The sequence below is a fragment of the Pristiophorus japonicus genome, chromosome 17 (genome assembly GCF_044704955.1).
Source record: "Pristiophorus japonicus isolate sPriJap1 chromosome 17, sPriJap1.hap1, whole genome shotgun sequence".
NCBI lineage: Eukaryota > Metazoa > Chordata > Chondrichthyes > Pristiophoridae > Pristiophorus > Pristiophorus japonicus.
The window spans coordinates 119,005,209-119,026,570 of record NC_091993.1 but is presented as its reverse complement, the minus strand read 5'-3'; the positions used below and the strand labels follow the sequence as shown (position 1 = coordinate 119,026,570).

Here is a 21,362-nt window from a genome sequence, read left to right as displayed (position 1 = left end):
AAAGGGATCGGGGGGTATGGAGAGAAGGCAGGAATGGGGTACTGAAGTTGCATGATCAGCCACGATCATATCGAATGGTGGTGTAGGCTCGAAGGGCCGAATGGCCTGCTCCAGCACCTATTTTCTATGTTATTATGTCTTCTCTTTGCCGGATAACTTCCAAGTTGCGTCGACAACGTTTTCTAACCCATATTCCCCCTTAATTCTGCAGTAGGTGTCGTTCCTCCAAGGACCAAATCGCCTCCAGAGGATGTTTCTCCGTCTCCGTCCTACCTCGCAGTCCGGAGCAGTGATAAAGCTAATTATGAATCTCTGACACGAGTAAGTGTGAAAGTGCCTCGCTACAGATCCCTTCCCCACTCTCCCCTTTTGACATTCGTTCATTTTTCAATTTTACCAAAAGTTGTAGCCAAGATTTTTGAAAAAAAATTAAGATTAAAATGAGCAAGGATTTAAAAAACAAAGCTAACCCTCCACCTATAGGTGGTGCTGCTGCGGGAGGCCAAGTTCATCGTCAGTGCAATAATGGGCCATCAGGTGGCGCTAAGTCTCAAAAAATCAAACAATCATTCCCAATCTTGACAAGATTATGGTCTTTCTGATACATTTGCAAGACCACGTAATTCTAGACTTTTGTCCAAGACGTAAATTACTGAGGAGTGTTGTGCAATTTAGTCTGTGCTGTCAGTCATCTTGAACGGGTTGGAGTTGTATCATCATCATAGGGCAGTCCCTCGGAATCGAGGAAGACTTGCTTCCACTCTTAGCATGAGTTCTTAGGTGGCTGTGCAGTCCAATACGGGAACCACAGTCTCTGTCACAGGTGGGACAGATAGTCGTTGGAGGAAAGAGTGGGCGGGGAGCCTGGTTTGCCGCACGCTCCTTCCGCTGCCTGCGCTCAATTTCTGCATGCTCTCGATGACGATACCCGAGGAGCTCAGCTCTCTCCCGGATGCACTTCCTCCACTCAGGGCGGTCGTGGGCCAGGGACTCCCAGGTGTCAGTGGGGATGTCGCACTTTATCAGGGAGGCTTTGAGGGTGTCCTTGTAACGTTTCCGCTGCCCACCTTTGGCTCGTTTGCCATTGTGGAGTTCCGAGTAGAACGCTTGCTTTGGGAGTCTCGTGTCTGGCATGCGAACTGTGTGGCCTGCCCAGCGGAGCTGATCAAGTGTGGCCAGTGCTTCAATGATGGGGATGCTGGTCTGGACGAGGACGCTAATGTTTGTGCGTCCGTCCTCCCAGGGGACTTGTAGGATCTTGCGGAGACATTGTTGGTGATATTTCTCCAGCGACTTGAGGCATCTACTGTACATGGTCCACGTCTCTGAGCTGTACAGGAGAGCGGGTATTACTACAGCCCTGTAGACCATGAGCTTGGTGACAGTTTTGAGGGACTGATCTTCAAACACTCTTTTCCTCAGGTGGCCGAAGGCTGCACTGGCGCGCTGGAGGCGGTGTTGGCTACTGAACATATTTTATTCATGAAGTTTGTGATTAAAGTTTGCATTATTTGTGGAGCGGCAAAGAGTTGCTGTTACGTTGTTTAACAGAAAGTGGATTTTGCCTGAAGGCCACACTGTACATTCAAGCTTCCTTTCTACCGGCTGACCCATTTATTTAAGATTAATATTTGGATTTTGTGTGGACGGGCTCGTCAGAACTGATGTTGGCATGGGACCTAAAAGCTATTGTTGTGATCTAAGATCTATAGTTGGTATCCAAGAGCTACCGTTGACATCCATAAAGAACAAGCCTAGCATTGGCAGGGATTTCTGAAAGCATCTCTCCTGGTTCTTTAAGCAGCCCAGAATCCAAAGAAGAAAAAGTTGAACAGAAAGAGATTGGAAGTCTTGAACCCTCTCCCAATAACATCATGTTATGAACATCATGTTCTGAGCAGCTACTTGTGAGAAAGACAGACAGGCTTGAATTAAATATAGTGCCTTTCAGGATTTAAAAAAAAATATTCGTTCGTGGGATGTAGGCGTCGCTGGCAAGGCTGGCATTTATTGCCCATCCCTAATTGCCCTTGAGAAGGTGGTGGTGAGCCGCCTTCTTGAACTGCTGCAGGCCGTGTGGTGAAGGTGCTCCCACAGTGCTCTTAGGGAGGGAGTTCCAGGATTTTGACCCAGCGACGGTGAAGGAATATGTAAGATTAAGATCGCGGGTCACGCTAAGATACCCAAAGGGTCAGTCGTTATAAGGCATTTTATTAAGGGAGCGACAGTTCAAATATAGTCAAACACAACACACAATCAGGCTAGACATACGACCATGACAAGTAGCTGGTACTAGTCCCGATCGGACAGACGGCTGGTGGCACGAACAGTTCTTATCTTCACCCTGAAACGCCGTCTAGGTCTTTTATTCTCTTTTTAGGGGTGGGCCTGGTGTAGATATGGACAGGACTATTTAACCCATGTCGGGTTCTTTGTCTCAACTCTTAGGTGAAAAACCTTCCCCTTCCTATGAGATTATACTTTCTCTTGGACAGTTTTTTAATCTCAAGGTTCCTTGCTCGACCTCTTATCAAGGCCTGTGTTTGCATTATGCCTTTTAACTCAGTTGTCTGTACAATTCCTTATCTGATGTGATTGGAATCCTGCCGTGTCATCAACTTGCTGAGCGAGGAAACCTGTATAAGACTATTTCTTATAATCCACGATTTCTTACAAATTATCGATAAGGGGTTATAGGGAGCGGTAAGGGAAGTGGACCTGAGTCCATGATCGGATCAGCCGTGATCGTATTAAATGGCGGAGCAGGCTCGAGGGGCTTTATAACCTACTCCTGCTCCTATTTCTTATGTTCTTATGAGATATATTTCCAAGTCAGAACGGTGTGTGACTTGGAGGGGAACTTGCAGGTGATGGTGTTCCCATGCGTCCTTCTAGGTGCTAGAGGTCGTGGGTTTGGGAGATGCTACTGATGAAGCCTTGGTGAGTTGCTGCCGTGCATCTCGTAGATGGGCGTCCCAAAGCGCTTTACAACCAATGAAGTACTTTTGAAGTGTAGTCACTGTTGCAGGAAATGTTGCGTGGAAAATGAGGGACACGGGACAATGACGGAGACAAATACGGTGCACAAACTTACAATGGAGTTGGTTTAAGATATGCTATTGAAATGCCCCAAGTGAAGGAGCTGGGATGGCCCGAGTGTCTCCCATCTCCCACACTTATGTTCCAATCCAGCCCTGCCCGGCGTGATGAAGATCTCCTTGCTCCGCCAGCTGTAAACCCCCAGGTTTGCAGGATGACTCATAGTAACGTCTGACGCGGAAAACTGAAGCATCAGTCGGGATGCTCATGTGAGGCTGGGTTTTGGTGTGCAGAGCGGAGAGAACTTGACTCCACATATGGCCATGGTATTCTTGAAAGTAATGCCGGATAACAGTGGTCTTCCATTCCCCAACACTGACCTCTTTCGCTTAAGTCAGCTGACAAATCTTCATCCGCCCCCCCCCCCCCCCCCCCCCCCCCCCTCCACCCTCCCCAAAAAGTGCAGCAGGCAGATGCTGAAGATGTTGAGGTTAATGACTGGATCGCTACTGATGTTGACACAGCTCTTTCATACTGCAGGCTTCATCTTTAGGGAGCTGGAATACAAAGGGCTGGAAGTCATGCTTTAGTTAGACCGCATCTTAGAGTCATTACGGCACACAGAAGGAGGCCATTCGGCCCATCGAGTCCATGCCAGTTCTCTGTAGAGCAATCCAGTCAGTCCCATTCCGTCACACGATCCCCGTAGCCCTGCACGTTTATTTCCCTCAAGCGCCGATCCAGTTTCCTTCTGAAATCTGGAATACTGTACTCATTTCTGAGGACAGCATCTAAGGAAGGATATATTGCACTACAGATTCACAACTGATACTGGGGCTAAAAGGGTTAAATTATGAGGGCAGGTTGCATAGACTCGGCTTGTATTCCCCCGAGTACAGAGAGTTAAGTGGTGATATAATTGAGCTGTTTAAGATGATTAGAGGATTTAATTGTTATGTATTGATGTGTGTATGGTCCTGGTACCTTAAATGTAATGTAAGCACAATGCTACACCACAGAGGGCGCTGTGGTGGGAAACCTGGTAGTACCTGCAACAGGCGCTATAAAAGGCTGACCACCACACCTGAGAGGCACTCTGGAGCTGAACAATAAAGGACGAAGGTCACAGCAGTTAGATTAACACCAGACCGTGTGGAGTCAGTGATTTGTGTGCTAATAATTGGGTCAATGGAAAGAAACCATTTCCTCTGGTGGTGGTGGGGGGTTGGGGGGGGTCAATTGAAAATTTCAAAACTGAGATTGCTCAATTTTTGAGGCAAAGGTATTGAGGGATACGGAACCAATGGAGTTAAGATACAGATTAGCCATGATCTAATTGGATGGCGGAGCAGGCTCGAGGAGCTGAATGGCCTCCTCCTATGTTCCCCCTCTGAGTTTGCTTGATAGAGTTGGCATTTGATGTTTGAAAAAAAAACATATAGTCAGAAAGATAATTGTAATGTATGCACCTGTGAGGATGCTCACGGATTTGTAGAACTTGAATACAGGGGGCACTTTGTATATATTTATGTTTTAAAGCCCCCCCCCAAAAAAAACCAAAAAACAAAAACAAAAAATAGGCATGGAAAATTGTTTGGCGTGTCCCCCAGATCAGGGGGCACTTGATTTAAATGTTTAATTTGTGTGCAACTACAAGAGTTGTAGAACTTGAAAGGTTTTTGGAGTGTGCCCCCCCCCCCCCCGCCCTTAATCAGGGGGCACTTGACTACTGATTGCAACTAAAATAGTTGTAGAGCTGTTGAGTTGGTAGTGGCTTAACCAGTGATAAGAACATAAAAAATAGCAGCAGGAGTAGGCCATACGACTGCTCGAGACAGTACAACAGAAAGAGGCAAACGGATGAATTGATCTGAATTAAGAGTAGGACCACCCAACACGGTGAAAGGTTGCATTCCTAAAATTCAAACCTGCACATTACACAAACCTCAACAGACCCAAGCATCCTTGCAAAAACCACAATTGGTTTATAACAAATTAATGTTATCACCAATTTTATATCAAAGAAAGTGGGGGAGTTTTCTGCAGTGACCTGGCAATATTTATCATAACAAAAAAAAAGATTATCTGGTCATTATCACATTGCTGTTTGTGGGATCTTGCTGTGCTCCGACGTTTAATACGACCATGGCTGATCCGATCATGGACTCAGGTCCACTTCCCTGCCAACTCCCCATAACCCATTATTCCCTTATCGGTTAAGAAACAGTCACGTGATGTTCACAAGACTCAATAAAACCCCAGTCAGTTGTGTATAGGGGATCCAGGAAAAGGTGTGCAGTTGTGAGCTTGGTGGATGAACTGGTAATATGCAGTGTGATTGCTAAACCTTTGTTAATAAACCAACTAGTTCTTAATAACGACGTGTTGCTATGAATGCTTAAGCAAAGAACCCACGAAGTAAATATATTACAGTAATGAAACGATTTTGCTGGCTTATAATTAGTTTAACCAATTGCTGAGACTTGATCCACCATCGAAGCCACGTGGGTCTGGTCCAGTTGACCTAAGTATTTGGCGTGAGACGACTGCTGCTTGTTCTTGCTGACTGGCTCCTCCTCCCGGCTATGGGGACTTCTCTTTTGTCGTTTTGTGACAGGAAAGGTCAAAGGGTTGTGTGAACCCCAGTGACGCAAAGTCCAAGATGAGCATCGAGGAACAGGCCGAGCGCATGAAGCGTCACCAGAACGGCTCGCTACGCGGGCACAACAAGAGGCGGAGCCTGACCCTAACGTCGGGCCAGCTGATCACCATGGACCCAAGCAGCCCGCGGCCCATTGTTCGGAGAATTACGGTACGTTGTTGGCGCGCATCACTTCCCTTCATCGCGATCAGTGATGGAACCTCAGGAAGGGATCTCAACCTTTTACTGTTAGGGCCATGGATCATTGTGGGGGGGGATTGGGTGTCATAGTTCGGTCAGGATACCATCAGCTCAGGGACTTGGATTAGAAGGGATGAAAGTCCCCTCTCTCAACTGAATTAACCCACACCCACTGCCAATCACACACACTTATATGCACACTGAGATACCATCTTGTGTTCAGTCCCAATATAACCCTCGCTGCACTCAATAGAAAGAAAGAAAGACTTGCATTTCTATAGCGCCTTTCATGACCACCAGACATTTCAAAGTGCTTTAAAGCCAATGAAGTACTTTTGAACGTAAGAACATAAGAAATAGGAGCAGGAGTAGATCATTTTGCCCCTCGAGCCTGCTCCGCCATTCAATCAGATCATGGCTGATCTGATCCTGGCCTCCACTCCACTTCCCTGCCCACTCCCCATAACCCTTGACTCCCTTATCATTCAAAAATCTGTCTATCTCCACCTTAAATATATTCAACGACCCAGCCTCCACCGCTCTCTGGGCTGGAGAATTCCAAAGATTCATGACCCTCTGAGAGAAAAAAATTCTCTTTGTATCCGTTTTAAATGAGCAACCCCTTATTCTGAAACTATGCCCCCTAGTTCTAGATTCCCCCACGAGGGGAAACATCCTCTCTGCATCCAACTGGTCAATCTCCCTCAGAATCTTATACGTTTCAATAAGATCACCTCTCGGTCTTCTAAACTCCAATGAGTATAAACCCAACCTGCTCAACCTTTCTTCATAAGACAACCCCTTCATCCCAGGAATCAAGCTCGTGAACCTTCTCTGAACTGTCTCCTGTGCAAGTATATCCCTCCTTAAATCAGAAGACCAAAACTGTACGCAGTACTCCAGGTGTGGTTTTACCAACGCCCTGTGTAGTTGTAGCAGGATTTCCCTACTTTGAAGACCAACATTCCAAGTGCCTTCCTAATTACTTGTTGTACCTGCAGATTAATTTTTTGTCTTTCATGTACAAGGACTCCCAGATCCCTCTGTACTGCAGCATTTTGAAATCTCTCCTCATTTAACTAATAATCTGCTTTTTTATTTTTCCTACCAAAGTGGATAACCTCACATTTTCCCACATTATACTCCATCCACCAAATTTTTGCCCACTCACTTAGCCTGTCTATATCCCTTCGTAGATTCTTTGTGTCCTTCTCAAAACTTGCTTTCCCACCCATCTTTGTATCATCAGCAAACTTGACTACATTACACTCGGTCCCTTCATCCAAGTCATCAATATAAATTGTAAATAGTTGAGGCCCCAGCACCGATCCCTGTGGCACCCCACTAGTTACAGTTTGCCAAGCTGAAAATGACCCGTTTATCCCGACTCTTTGTTTTCTGTTAGTTAGCCAATCCGCTATCCATGCTAATATATTACCCCCAACTCTTATCTTGTGCAGTAACCTTTTGTGTGGCACCTTATCGAATGCTTTCTGGAAATCCAAATACCCCACATCCACTGGTTCCCCCTTATCCACCCTGCTCGTCACATCCTCAAAGAACTCCAGCAAATTTGTCAAACATGATTTCCCTTTCATAAAACCATGCTGGCTCTGCTTGACTGCATTATGATTCTCTAAATGTCCTGCTACTCTTCTTAGGCAGTCCCTCATATCGAGGATAACTTGCTTCCACAACAAAAAGAGATGAGTTCACAGGTGTTTCAATGAAGGACTCGCTACTACTTTTTTAATGATGGACTCCAGCATTTTCCCAACGACAGATGTTAGGCTAACTGGTCTATAGTTTCCTGCTTTCTGTGTGTCTCCTTTCTTAAATAGGGACGTTACATTTGCACTTTTTCAGTCCACTGGGACCTCGCTAGAATCCAGTGCATTTTGGTAGATTACAACCAATGCATTCACTATCTCTCTACAGCCACCTCTTTTAAAACCCTAGGATGCAGGCCATCAGGTCCAGGGGACTTGTCCACCTATAGTCCCTTTAGTTTGCCTAGTAATTTTTATCTAGTGATAGTGATTGTTTTAGGTTCTCCCCCCCTCCCCTCCTCAATAGCCCCTTGATTATCAATTATTGGGATGCTTTTAGTGTCTTTCACCGTGAAGACTGATACAAAATATTTGTTCAAAGTCTCTGCCAGTTCCCTGTTCCCCATTATTAATTCCCCCGTCTCATCCTCCAAGGGACTAATGTTTTCTTTAGCTACTCACTTCCTTTGTATATACCTGCAGAAGCTCTTACTGTCTGGTTTTATATTTCTTGCTAGTTTACTCTCATAAGCTATCTTCTCTCTCTCTCTCTCTCTCTCATTTTTTTAATCGTCCTTTGCTGGTTTTTAAAAATTTCCCAATCCTCTGGCCTTCCACTGTTCTTCACAACATTATGCCTTTGTTTTCAATTTGATACCATCCTTTATTTCCTTAGTTACCCAGAGATGGATCATCCTTGTCTTAGAGTCTTTCTCACTGGAATATATCTTTGCTGAGAATTATGAAATATCTCCTTAAATGTTTACCACAGTATTACCCTTTAATATATTTTCCCAATCCATTTTAACCAACTCTGCCTTCATACCTTTGTAATGACCTTTATTTACGTCCAGGACACTAGTTTGAGACCTAGCTTTCTCATCCTCAAACTGAATTTGAAATTCTACCATGCTATGATCAGTTTTCCCAAGAGGATCCTTCACTACGAGATCATTCATTAATCCAGATTCGTTACACACTACCAGATCTAGAATAGTCTGCTTCCTGATTGGTTCCACAATGTATTTTTCCAAGAAACTATCCCGAATACACTCTATGAACTCTTCCTCAAGGGCTACCTTTGCCAATTTCATTTGTCCAATCAATATCAAGATTAAAATCGCCCATGATTATTGCCATGCCTTTCTTAAAAGCATCCATTATTTCTTGATTTATACAGTGCTACAGTGTGGCTACAGTTAGGGGGGCTGTAGACCACTCCCACCAGTGACTTAGTTCCCTTCTTATCTCTTGTCTCCACCAAACTGATCCTTCATCTTGATCTTCTGAGCCAATATCATTTTCCACTACTGCACTGATCCTCATCCCTTATTAACAGAGCTATCCCACCTCCTTTTCCTTTCTGCCTATCCTTAAGAAATGGCACATACCCCTGAATATTCAGTTCCCAGCCTTGGTCACCTAGCAACCATGTCTCTGTAATGGCAATCAGATCAGATGAGGGGGTTGACGTATGAGGCTAGGTTGAGCAGGTTGGGCCTATACTCATTGCAGTTCAGAAGAATGAGAGGTGATTTTATTGAAACTTGTAAGATAATGAGGGGGCTCGACAAGGTGGATGCAGAGAGGATATTTCCATTCATAGGGGAAACTAAAACTAGGGGCCATAGAATAAGGGGCCGCCCATTTAAAACTGAGATGAGGAGAAATTTCTTCTCTGAGGGTTGTAAATCTGTGGAATTCTCTGCCCCAGAGAGCTGTAGAGGCTGGGTCATTAAATATATTTAAGGTGGAGATGGACAGATTTTTGAGCGATAAGGAAGTAAAGGGTAATGGGGAGTGGGCAGGGAAGTCGATAACTGGATCTTCCCCTCCCATTCCAAGTTCCACTCCGGCCCAGAGGAGATGTCCTTAACCCTGGCACCGGGCAGGCAACACAGCCTTCGGGACTCACACTCTCGGCTGCAGAGAAAATATCTATCCCCCTAACTATACTGTCCCCGACCACTAAAGTGCAGTCACTGTAGTAATGTTGGAAACGCGGCAGCCAATTTGCGCACAGCAAGCTCCCACAAACAGCAATGTGATAATGACCAGATAAACTGTTTTTGTTATGTTGATTGGGGGATAAATATTGGCCAGGACACCGGGGATAACTCCCCTGCTCTTCTTTGAAATAGTGCCATGGGATATTTTACGTCCACCTGAGAGAGCAGAGGTGGTTTCAATTTTTAAGGTCTCATCCGAATGACGGTTCCTCTGACAGTGCAGCGCCCCCTCAGCACTGCACCGGGAGTGTCAGCCTAGATTTATGTGCTTAAGTCCCTGGAGTGGGACTTGAACCCACAACCTTCTGACTCAGAGGTGAGGGTGCTGTCCTCTGAGCCACGGTTGAAACGTTTACTGTTAAGGCCGTGGATGATTGGGGGGGAGTTGGGAGACATCACTGGTCAGGATATGGTCCTGTCACCTCGGGGACTTGGGTTACAAGGGATAAAAGTCTCCTCTCTCTCTCAGCTCAACTAACCCACACACACTGCCAATCACACACTTATATATATACACACAGAGACGCCATCTTATGTTCAGTCTTAATATAACCCTCACTGTACTCAACAGAGAACATTAAGATTTTCTAATTTACTGATTTAGAAAAAAAAAAATTATTTTGGTGAAAAACTGTCACCTTCCAAGGGTTTGAAATCTGTTTTTTGTGGTTCTCTTCCCGCCCCCCCCACCAGGTTCCCCGGCGTAAGACCACAGAGGTCGATATCTCTCAGCTGGAGGCCGCTCTCAGGGAGGATTACACGGGACACCATCATGAGACACCCAGGGAAGAGATTGCACGTCTGCGGAGAATGGATCTAGAGCCGGAGCATTATTCCGTGGACATCAACAAGGAGGTGTGTGGCTGGCGAGGTTTGAGGGGGAAGGTGTGCACGGTGGTGTGAGTGTGGATAGGTGGGGCAGGTCAGGAGACTGAAGAAGTGGGGGGTGGGGGGGGGCGGTGAGTACAGGGCTGTGCACAAACAGGTTATTGGAAATCTGTAACTCTGGATTTCGGGGCGGTAATGGCGGCGGAGCGGTAAAGTTTGCGCCAGGGAACAGTTTGCGCCTCAGTCAGCAAAATTGGGCCACTGGGGAGTCACTAAGGGAGACATTGCACACCCCTCTCGGGGCGCTAGGCCGGCTGACTAAGTGGAAAATCCTGTGCTACACAGCCGGCCTCGGAGTGCCCTGAGAGAGGCCTGGGGAGAAAAACAAACCTGAAAAAACCCACCAAAAACATTCCCAATACATAGCCCACGCCACCACATCATAAATCGCAGAAAAAAGACAAGAAAAAACAATCACACTTGCCTGAGGAGGACATTACTGACCTCGCTACAGGTCGGACCGCCCGCTTTCACATGCGGTCCCAGCAGGGGGCGCCCTACGCAGCGCTAGGGGTCGGGCGGGAGCCAGATAGCGAGCCGGTGTCACCACTAGGGGGCGTTGCGCACCGGCTGGCCTCTTCCGGGCGGTAATGCTCCGCGCGCGCCCCGCTGAAACCGGCCCCGAAAACCCCCGCGGGGCGCTGGAAGCTGCCCGCCCACTCGCGACAAGAGCTCAACGCCTCCATTACCGCCCCCTCCGGGGAGAAAACCGAGGCGGACAGGAGTGTAAAACCCAGTCCATGGTGTTAGTCTGGCACATTGCTTTGCATTGATCGGGAAAGACTTGCATTTATGAAAGCGCTTTTCATATTGTCGGGATATTGGGGCTTCACGGACAGAGACTTACTTTGATGTGTGCCAACGGTCGTCACATGGGCAAATGCGGCAGTGAATGTGCACAGCAAGGTCCCACAGAACAGCAGCGAGAGAAATGAGCAGTTAGTCTGTTTTGTTGGTATCGGTGGAGGGCTAAATATGGCCAGGAGATTGGTAGAGCTCCCCTGCTCCTCTTCGAATGGTGCCATAGGATCTTGCGTGGCCACTTGAAGGTGGCAGCTCTGACCATGCAGTACTCCCTCAGTGCTGCGCTATCGTGTAGGCCTGCATTACCTGCTCCAGCCCGAGAGCAGAATTTGAACCCGTGACCACTGAGACAAGATGACCTGGGTAGGGTTGGGTGTTACACTCTGTAACGCTTGAACTATCGGAGAAACGCTGGAGACAGTAGTAAGCAAGGGCGCAGTTCTGGCCTCTGTGTTATAAAGGGGATATAGAGGTACTGGGGAAGGTGCAAAAAAGATTTACAAGGATGATACCAGAACTGAGAGGTTATGCCCATTAGGAAAGGGCTCTTTTCTCTATGAATGAGAAGGCTGAGGAGTGATAGAGGTCTACAAAATTATAAAGAAGGTTTTTAGTGTCGACGTAGAGAAGATGTCTCCACTTGTGGGGGAGACTAAAACAGGCGCTATAAATATAAGCTAGTCACTAATATATCCAACAGGGAATTCTGGAGGAATCTCTTTGCCCAGAGAGTGGTTAGAATGTGGAATGTGGTTGAGGTGAATAACAAAGGTGCATTTAAGGGAAGCTGGATAAACACATGAGGGAGAAAGAAACAGAATGTTATAGTGATACGCTGAGCTGAAGAGGGCTGGGAGGAGGGTCGTGTGGACCATAAACACCGGCACGGATCAGATGGGCCAAATGGCCTGTTTCTGTGCTGTACGTTCTCTGTAAATAAAGTAAAAGCTCAGACCAGTCTGTAAAGATTTTAGCTACGAGGAAAGATTGGATAGGCTGGGGTTGTTTTCTTTGGAAGGGAGGAGGCTGAGGGGAGACCTGATTGAGGTGTATGAAATTATGAGGGGCCTGGATAGAGTGGATAGGAAGGACCTGTTTCCCTTGGCAGACGGGTCAACAACCAGGGGGCATAGATTTAAAGTAATTAGAGGGGATTTGAGGAGAAATGTTTTCACCCAGAGGGTGGTGGGGGTCTGGAACTCACTGCCTGAAAGGGTGGTAGAGGCAGAAACCCTCATCACATTTAAAAAGTACTTGGATGTGCACTTGTAACCTACAGGGCTACGGACCAAGAGCTGGAAAGTGGGATTAGGCTGGATAGCTCTTTGTCGGTCGGCACGGACACGATGGGCCGAAATGGCCTCCTTCCGTGCTGTAAATTTCCATGATTCTATGATCATGGGAGCATTTTAACGACAGAATTCATGGTGGCTTTCAGTTGATTAAAGTTAATTTGCTCTGTGTCTGTATCGCGCTCTGTTAACTGGGGCCAGGTTACCAGGTTATCCTTGGACAGGAGAAATGGTACGTGGTACAGGGACACCTAGGAAAGGGACGGAGTGCTTTTAATCTTCAAATAAACCAACAGGGGTGCCCACACAATTGTTCTTGGTGCCTGTGGGTGACAGTAACACTGCCTGCCTGCTGATGGCGCTGTGCAGACCGTTGACTTTTGGCTCTTTGGCACCACCCATCAGAAACAGTGGTATTGCAGTTGTGTGTGAGGTGCAGCGAAATGTGTCGAGAAAGAACGACTTGCATTTCTATAGCGCCTTTCACGACCACCGGACGCCTCAAAGCGTTTTACAGCCAATGAAGTACTTTTGGAGTGTAGTCATTGTTGTAATGTGGGAAATGTGACAGCCAAGTTGCGCACAGCAAGCTCCCACAAACAGTAACTTGATAATGACCAGATAATCTGTTTTAGAGATGTTGATTGAGGGATAAATATTGGCCAGGACACTGGGGATAACTTCCCCGCTCTTCCAAAGAGTGCCATGGGATCTTTTACGTCCACCTGAGAGAGCAGATGGAGCCTCGGTTTAACGTCTCATCCGAAAGACGGCACCTCCGACAGTGCAGCACTCCCTCAGCACTGCACTGGAGAGTGTCAGCCTAGATTTATGTGCTCAAGTTTCTGGCGTGGGACTTGAACCCACAACCTTCTGAGATATATCTGACCCATGCTGCACTTGACCTGGATGTGCTTGAACCCAACACTAGATGCAAAGAGTGTTCAATTCACCAGTGCTGACTTCAATCACTTTGATAAAGAGCAACATGTGCTTAAATAAAGTCAACTATTTGGGTCTGCCCCACCCCAGATCCTGGTGCTAGTGAGACCAGGCATTGCAATGGACTGCCTATAAGAACATAAGAATTAGGAGCAGGAGTAGGCCATATTGAGGCTGATCTTCTACCTCAACTCCACTTTCCTGCACTGTCCTCATATCCCTTGATTCCCTTAATATCCAAAAATCTATTGCTCTCAGTCTTGAATATACTCATCGACTGAGCCTCTGGGGTAGAGAATTCCAAAGATTCACCACCATCTGAGTGAAGAGGTGTCTCTTCATCTCAGTCCTAAATGGCCGACCCCTTATTCTGAGACTGTGACCCCTGGTTCTAGACTCCCCAGCCCGGGGAAACATCCTCCCTGCATCTACCCTGTCAAGCCCTATAATAATTTTGTATGTTTCAATGAGATCACCTCAAATCCTTCTAAACTTTAGAGAATATCGGCCCAGTCTACTCAATCTCTCCTCATAGGACAACACCCCCCATCCCAGGAACCAGTGCGGTGAACCTTCGTTGCACTCCCTCTATGGCTGCCTTGTCACGAAGCGCCTGTAAAGGGCCTGTTACTGTAAACCTTTACCTGTTCGTGTCCTGACTGATTGTCTGTTGCTCAGTTGTCTACACCAGACAAAGTCTTCATCCCCGAGCGTTACATCGAGTTTGAACCGGAGCTCCCTCTCAGTCCAGAGGAGATCAAAGAAAAACAGAAGAAAGTGGAGCGGATTAAGACCCTCATCGCAAAATCCAGGTACGCGATGACCGAACTGTAGGGGGACTTACTCTAGGGGTAGCTGTGCAACGCACGGCGCTGAAATGGGGGAGGGGGTGTGGTGGTCAGCAGGGGACGTACTCAGTGATTCCCTGATTCACTGCTGTACCAAAGCTCAACGCATTCACTAATGCCCCTTTCGAGAAGGAAATCTGCTGCTGTTACCCGGCCAGGCCTACCTGTGACTCCGCCCCTCACCACCGTACACTCTTCACTGCCACCTGGAGTGGCCAAACAAGCCCCTCCATTGTATCACTGCCAGTGATGGCCAATTCCCGGGAACGATTGGAAGAAAAGCCTGCTCTCCAGACTCCGAATGGTGCAATTCCACAGTTACAAACCTTTGTGTGAGACAGTGCATGTATATCATTTTTAAGTCGTCAATTCCACTCCCCCCCCCCCCCCCCCCCCCCCCCCCCGCCACGTAATTAAACTGTCACTGCAGACTCTACTCTTTTCTGTTGATAAGAAATTGTCAACATGTAATTTACTGTCATTTGTGTGAGTTTAAAAACAGTAGGAGGGGGCTGGTGACTTGCGGTGTTCGAATGCGTTCCCCAGCCTGGTCCCATATTTTGCCCAACTATCTCCAGTCAGTTCCAGAACAGGGGAGAAGGCCATGGAGAGACCTGTACCTCACTCTGGGATTGGGAGAGCCAGGAAGGAGGGTGGGAGATGGCCGGGGCCTGCATTTGGCCAGCTCAAGGAATGCTCTGTTTGTTAGTTTGCAGAACATAGTCCCACTGACCGAGGGACTCAGTGACTGCAACTTGGACCCTGAGCTCCAGCTGCAGGAACAGGAGAAGAGGATCGAGATCTCGTGCACACTCGCCACAGAGGCATCCAGGCGGAGCCGGCTTTTATCAGGTAACGGTTACAGTTACACTCGCCTTCCGGGGCCTAGTGGGTGCAGGCCGTCACTGCGGTGGGCCAGGGGTCACTGCGGTGGGCCAGGGGTCACTGCGGTGGGCCAGGGGTCACTGCGGTGGGGCAGAGGTCTGTTTTACTGAGAAGCACAAACTCCACTCTCTGATCGAGAACCACCTTTCTCCCTCCCACACCCCCAAGGCCTACTTTCTTGAGAGAAAGGAAAACATAAATCTGATAACAGGTGGACAGATTTCTGATGATCTCAGGGTCTCCTCGGTCTCCCTCACCAATTCCTTTTGTGTTCAGGGCCCCAGTTTGACAATCAATGATGTAGAAATGGCGCAGCGATGAGCTGTTTACTGAACCACGGGGGCCTCACTCTGCGCACACATCATGGAGTGTTACAGAGACCCTGCGCCCTCCTCCCCTCCAATCCCTCAGGTCTGGCGGGAACGCCCATCGGACCTCCGAGTCACCCACCGTCCCGACTTGGTCAGCTATGTCTGTGCCTTCATCATCACCAGGTCAGTATCCAGGAATTCGCGACCTCCCACCTTTAACCTGTGGAGCATCAGCACCAGCTCAGATCAGTATGGGCCGAATGGACTGTTTCTGTGCTGTCCATTCTGAGCAATTGTGGATGTGGCATCACCATAAAGACAGCAGTGGTTGAAGGAGAGAGCCCACCATCACCTGCTCGGGGACATGAGGGGTGGGCCAGAAGGTGCTGTCCAGATACGGGGAGCTTGGTTGGTTTAAATGAATTTCTCGCTAGGGTGGGTTATCGTTTGGAGTTAACGACACAGCGATACTTTCTCTAAAAGCAGATGTTTGTTTTTAATCCACCGCCATTTATCTAATACATTCTTGCATTAATCCTACATCATCATGGGCTTCATAGCATTGGCATCAGTGGTGCTTAACTGTGCAAGGTTACGAAACAGGCCAGCAGGGCAGGATTATCACTGGAGAGACGGAAACCAGTTGAACGTCACACGTCTGTGAATTGGAAACGAAGACAGGCGCCTAGATGGGGGGGTGGGGGCGCGGCAGGGTAGCAAATAGGAAGCAAGTCACAGGAGGTCAGCTATGTGTGGTGGATCAGAGAAACGGGGCTATTGCAGGGTGTGACCCTGCAAGGGGGAGAGGAGGCAGAGATTACAAGGGCATCGACCTGAAACCATTTGAGTTGCACCTGTAAATCAAATGCCCGCTTATTAAAGATGGCAAACTTTAATACAAGTGCCCCCTGATTAAAGGGAGGGGGGGGGGGGCACTAAAACCGACACAATAAACAAATTAACTTTTGGCAGTAAGCTTAATTCAAATCAAAATTTGGTTGCCGGGGGTGATGATGCACTCTAGTCCCTCCGGCGCCCACCTCTCTCGGAAGGCCGCGAGCGTACCGGTGGACACCGCGGAAGAGAGGCGGGCAGTCGGGCTGAACGACCCCCTCGACCGCCCGCTGCCTGGACCGGCTGATGGCCCCCTTGGCCGTGCCCAGGAGCAGTCCTACGAGGGGGCCTTCCGACCTGCCCGCTCGCCCTCCGCGCCGGGTGCCCAAAGATATCAGGAGCGTGGGACTGAAGCGCAACCGGAATTTGAGGAGCAGCCCCTTCAAATATTGGAAAAGGGGCTGCAACCTCGCATATTCAACATAGACATGGAACACGGACGGCAACGGGGTGGGCTGCTGTCTGTGGAGGGGAGTCCGCAGGCTGGTGGAGGCTGTATGTATAAAGGTGGGGAATGGGAAGGAAGCAGGGCTCTGGAAGGACAGCCATTATGCAGGGGTGTAATACAGAGCTCCCGCTTGTGGACTCCTGCACCTAGTGGACTACTGTGGTACTACAACTCCTGATGTGTACAATAAAAAAGATCATGCTCCAAGGTCACATGACACGCTCCTGTCGAGGCACCTTGTCGTCGGTGTGTTTTGTGACACCACCAGGGGAGCACCTGAGTAGTGGATGGCAGTCACGAGCAGGGGATAACCCAAAGGCGGCTAAATATGGGAGGAGGGCACGGAATGCAGGACAGGAGAAGGGCGGATTTGCGGGGGTGAGGTTGTGGAAAAGGACGCTGTTGTCACGAAAATTGCTTCATTTATTCCACGCTTTCATTCCATTTAGTTCCAGCATCGAGTGGCTCGAGTCCTTCAACCCCGCCATCATCTCCCATCTCATCACTGCCATCACAGGTCACCGACGGAAGCCACTTAATGTGTGTCTGAAGAAGTAAGCAGTTTAAAAAAAAAAAAAAAAATTAATCATTTTGAGCTTTCAAAGAAATACATAATTTTCCTGTCAGTAAGCTTATTTGTTGGGTGTTCGCTGTGACGGTAACACAGGTTGATGTAGGTTAGATCAGTTTGTCTCGAGGTGCTGTGCAATGCAGGCTAATTTCAGCCAGTGCAGCCTGAGGCATCTCTCATTAGCTCGGCCTTTTGGCTAAGATCATGCGTAACTGACCTGACCAGCCACCATGACCTCCGGGTGGTTTCTCCCTGGTCAGGAAGGTATATGCTTGCTTTTTTGGAAACAGGAGGTGGGTGGGGTGGCTTGACCCATCCACCTCCATGGCACGAACCTGGTATTGCAGTACTTCCAGGAACGGTGCAGTGGCTCTAGGCCTTTTGGCTAAGAGCATTGGCGCAGAGTGATCCTTGGCATGTGCAAGGTGACCTCTGGCGTTTGTGATTTGACAAAGAATTGGAACGATTGGCTACGAATTTAAAAAAAAAAAAAAAAAAATCTCTCATTAGCTTTCTCCATTCGGCAACAATATCCCTTGTTCTGAGGATTGCCAACTCTGGTTTGACCTATTCCTGGACGTTTTCCCCACGCCACGTTTGGGGACGTGATGTCCGACCGCGTGATGTCCGACGTTGATGCCGAATAAAATATTTGACTTTTAGTTTTGCGTTGAATAACACAGTTTAGAAATCAAAGCAAGAAAGCAACACAATAGATAGGTTTAAGCAAAAGTAATATTTAAATAAAAACTGCTTGTGATCAGAGTTCCGGCTAAGCTGCGCGTCTGCAATGGTCGGAGAGGTCCCGCGAGGCCGCTCACCGGCTTTTACATTGTAGATTCCGCGCACACACAGTAATTTAAATTGTCAGCGCATTGGGGGAGGCTATGCAGGGGGACATTGCCTGTGATGTTTCTACACAATCCCCTGCGATGAGAAACACCGAGTAAATACCACTGGTTTAACAAAAACATCGATTTATTGTTTTGATAACTTGCTGTGTATTGTTAAAAAGTCATAAAACTGTATGAAAACTTTAGTTAAAAGTTATCATACAGTTTTATGACTTTTTAACACTACACAGCAAGTTATCAAAATAATAAATAAAACCAAAGCAAACCTAATTCAATTCAGTGACTCCCAAACCCCACCTGTGAAGCCAACTTCAGGGAGGTGAGGCTGTTCTCAGAGAGAAGCCCCAACTTCTCTCGACTCCCAGAACCAAACATGTTGTGCAACAACACACAGCCAGCGAACAGGAAACCTCCCTCCCAGATTGTGTATCCACCTCTCTCTCTCTCTCTCTCTCTCTCCCCTTCTCTCTCACTCCCAGTTTGTGTTTCTCTCTCCCTCCCTCTCCCAGTTTGTGTTTCTCTCTCTCTCTCCCTCCCTCTCCCAGTTTGTGTTTCTCTCTCTCTCTCTCTCTCCCTCCCCAGCTTCTCTCTCCCTCTCTCCCTCCACAGTTTGTTTTTCTCTCTCTCCCTCCCTCTCCCAGTTTGTGTTTCTCTCTCCCTCCCTCTCCCAGTTTGTGTTTCTCTCTCTCTCTCTCCCTCCCCAGTTTCTCTCTCCCTCCCCAGTTTGTGTTTCTCTCTCTCTCTCTCTCCCTCCCCAGTTTCTCTCTCTCTCTCTCCCTCTCCCAGTTTGTGTTTCTCTCTCTCTCTCTCTCTCTCTCCCCCTCTCCCAGTTTGTGTTTCTCTCTCTCTCCCTCCCCAGTCTCTCTCTCTCTCTCTCTTTCTCCCTCTCCCAGTTTATGTTTCTCTCTCTCTCTCTCTCCCTCTCCCAGTTTGTGTTTCTCTCTCTCTCTCTCTCTCTCTCTCTCTCTCCCAGTTTGTGTGTGTCTCTCTCTCTCTCTCTCTCTCTCTCTCCCAGTTTGTGTGTGTCTCTCTCTCTCTCTCTCTCTCTCTCTCTCTCCCCCTCTCCCAGTTTGTGTTTCTCTCTCTCCCAGTTTGTGTTTCTCTCTCTCTCTCTCTCTCTCTCTCTCTCTCTCTCCCAGTTTGTGTTTCTCTCCCTCTCCCAGTTTCTCCCTCAGAATTCCCGGCGTTGCCGCCGATTTCCGTAGGTCTCAATGCCGCCACCCTCACAAGCAGCAATGACGCAGGCGTGTTTCTGAAAAACGGGGGGAGTTGCAGAGCTCGGACAACACGGTTTGTTGCAAACTAATAACTGCCGGGGTACAGCACACGGGAAGACCGCGCATGCAAGGATCGTTTACCCCAAGTCGCCAACGGCAGCGTTCGGGAGACCAGGCGCCCATTCCGGTGGATTCCTGCCGAACGCGGGAGGGTTGGGAACCTCACTACTGTCTTTTCATTTTAGAAAAGCTTTAACATCTCGCACACTTAGATTAGATCCCCTCTCAAGCCACTTCTTTTCAAGATTGAAGAGCCCAAGTTACTTGAGTTTTCTCTCAGACCTGGGTTCTCTCGACGTTGGGAATGATTCTCGTTCAATGATGTCCTTTTATTTTTTGACCAAGCTTTTGGTCACCTGCCCTAATTTCTCCTTATGTTGCTCAGTGTCAGAAAAATTTGTCTGTGAAGAGCCTTGGGATGTTTTACTAAGCTGATCTACACTGGCTCCCGGTTAAGAACGCCTCAATTTCAAAATTCTCATCCTTATTTTCAAATCCCTCCATGGCCTCGCCCCTCCCCATCTCTATAATCTCCTTCAGCCCCGCAACCCCCCGAGATGTCTGCGCTCCTCTAATTCTGCCCTGTTGACCATCCCTGATTATAATCACTCAGCCATCGGTGGTCGTACCTTCTGTTGCCTGGGCCCCAAGCTCTGCCTAAACCAATCCGTCTCTCCACCTCTCTTTCCTCCTTCAAGACGCTCCTTAAAACCTTCCTCTTTGACCAAGCTTTTGGTCACCAGCGCTAATTTCTACTTCTGCGGCTCAGTGTCAAATATTTTAGCGTATAATACTCCTGTGAAGCGCCTTGGGACATTTCACTATGTTAAAGGTGTAATGTATTTGTTTCATGGGTTCTTTGCTTAAGAATTCATAGCAACACATTGCTATTAAGAACTAGTTGGTTTATTAGCAAATGGTTTAACAATCACAAACATTACCAGTTCATCCACCAGGTTCACAATCACCTGCCTCATCATGGATTCCCCGAATCCAACTGGCTGGGGTTTTATTGAGTCTTGTGAACATTGGCTAAGCCACTCCCAACTCAACAACTCTACAACTATTTTAAGTAGAACTTTAAATCAGGTGCCCCCTTTTGGTAAGGACACTAGAACCCACAAATTTCCAAATAAAACTTTAACAAAAACTGAGATCACGTTAAAATTTGGTTGCCGGGGGTGTTGATGTACTCCAGTCCCTCCAGTGCCCACCTCTCGCGGAAGGCCGTGAGCGTACCGGTGGACACCGCATGCTCCATCTCCAGTGACACCCTGACGCGAACATAACCTCGGAAGAGAGGCAGGCAGTCGGGCTGAACGACCCCGTCGACCGCCCGCTGCCTGGATTGGTTAATGGCCACCTCAACAGCTCCACAACTATTTTAAAATAAGTTTAAATCAAGTGCCCCCTTTTGGTAAGGGCACTCAACAGCTCTACAAACCTGTGAGCATACTCACAAGTGCATACATTACAAAAGGCGCTATAATTTAAATGGAGAAAAATTGCAAAGTGCTGCAGTACAGAGTGACCTGGGGGTCCTTGTGTATGAAACACACAAAGTTAGTATGCAGATATAGCAAGAAATCAGGAAGGCAAATGGAATGTTGGCCTTTATTGCAAGGGGGCTAGAGTATAAAAGCAGAGAAGTCCTGCTACAACTCTACAGGGTATTGGTGAAGCCATACC

At 47.8% G+C, this 21,362-nt stretch overlaps 1 protein-coding gene and 1 non-coding gene across 3 annotated transcripts in view; both read left to right on the top strand.

Moving 5' to 3' along the window:
- The window catches only part of plekha6 (pleckstrin homology domain containing, family A member 6), a 351,674-nt gene that overhangs the window by 328,885 nt on the left and 1,427 nt on the right, over positions 1 to 21,362 (top strand). For both annotated transcript variants that reach the window (XM_070859220.1, XM_070859221.1), the window contains 6 exons: positions 212 to 321; positions 5,657 to 5,851; positions 10,353 to 10,514; positions 14,264 to 14,397; positions 15,143 to 15,285; positions 17,421 to 17,525. In XM_070859220.1, the coding sequence (XP_070715321.1) occupies positions 212 to 321; positions 5,657 to 5,851; positions 10,353 to 10,514; positions 14,264 to 14,397; positions 15,143 to 15,285; positions 17,421 to 17,521 (845 nt within the window). In that variant the 3' untranslated portion in view covers positions 17,522 to 17,525. The remainder of the gene's footprint in view (positions 1 to 211; positions 322 to 5,656; positions 5,852 to 10,352; positions 10,515 to 14,263; positions 14,398 to 15,142; positions 15,286 to 17,420; positions 17,526 to 21,362) is intronic.
- Positions 17,718 to 17,914, top strand: LOC139228347 (U2 spliceosomal RNA). The gene has a single exon (XR_011587543.1). It is a non-coding gene; the product is annotated as a U2 spliceosomal RNA (small nuclear RNA).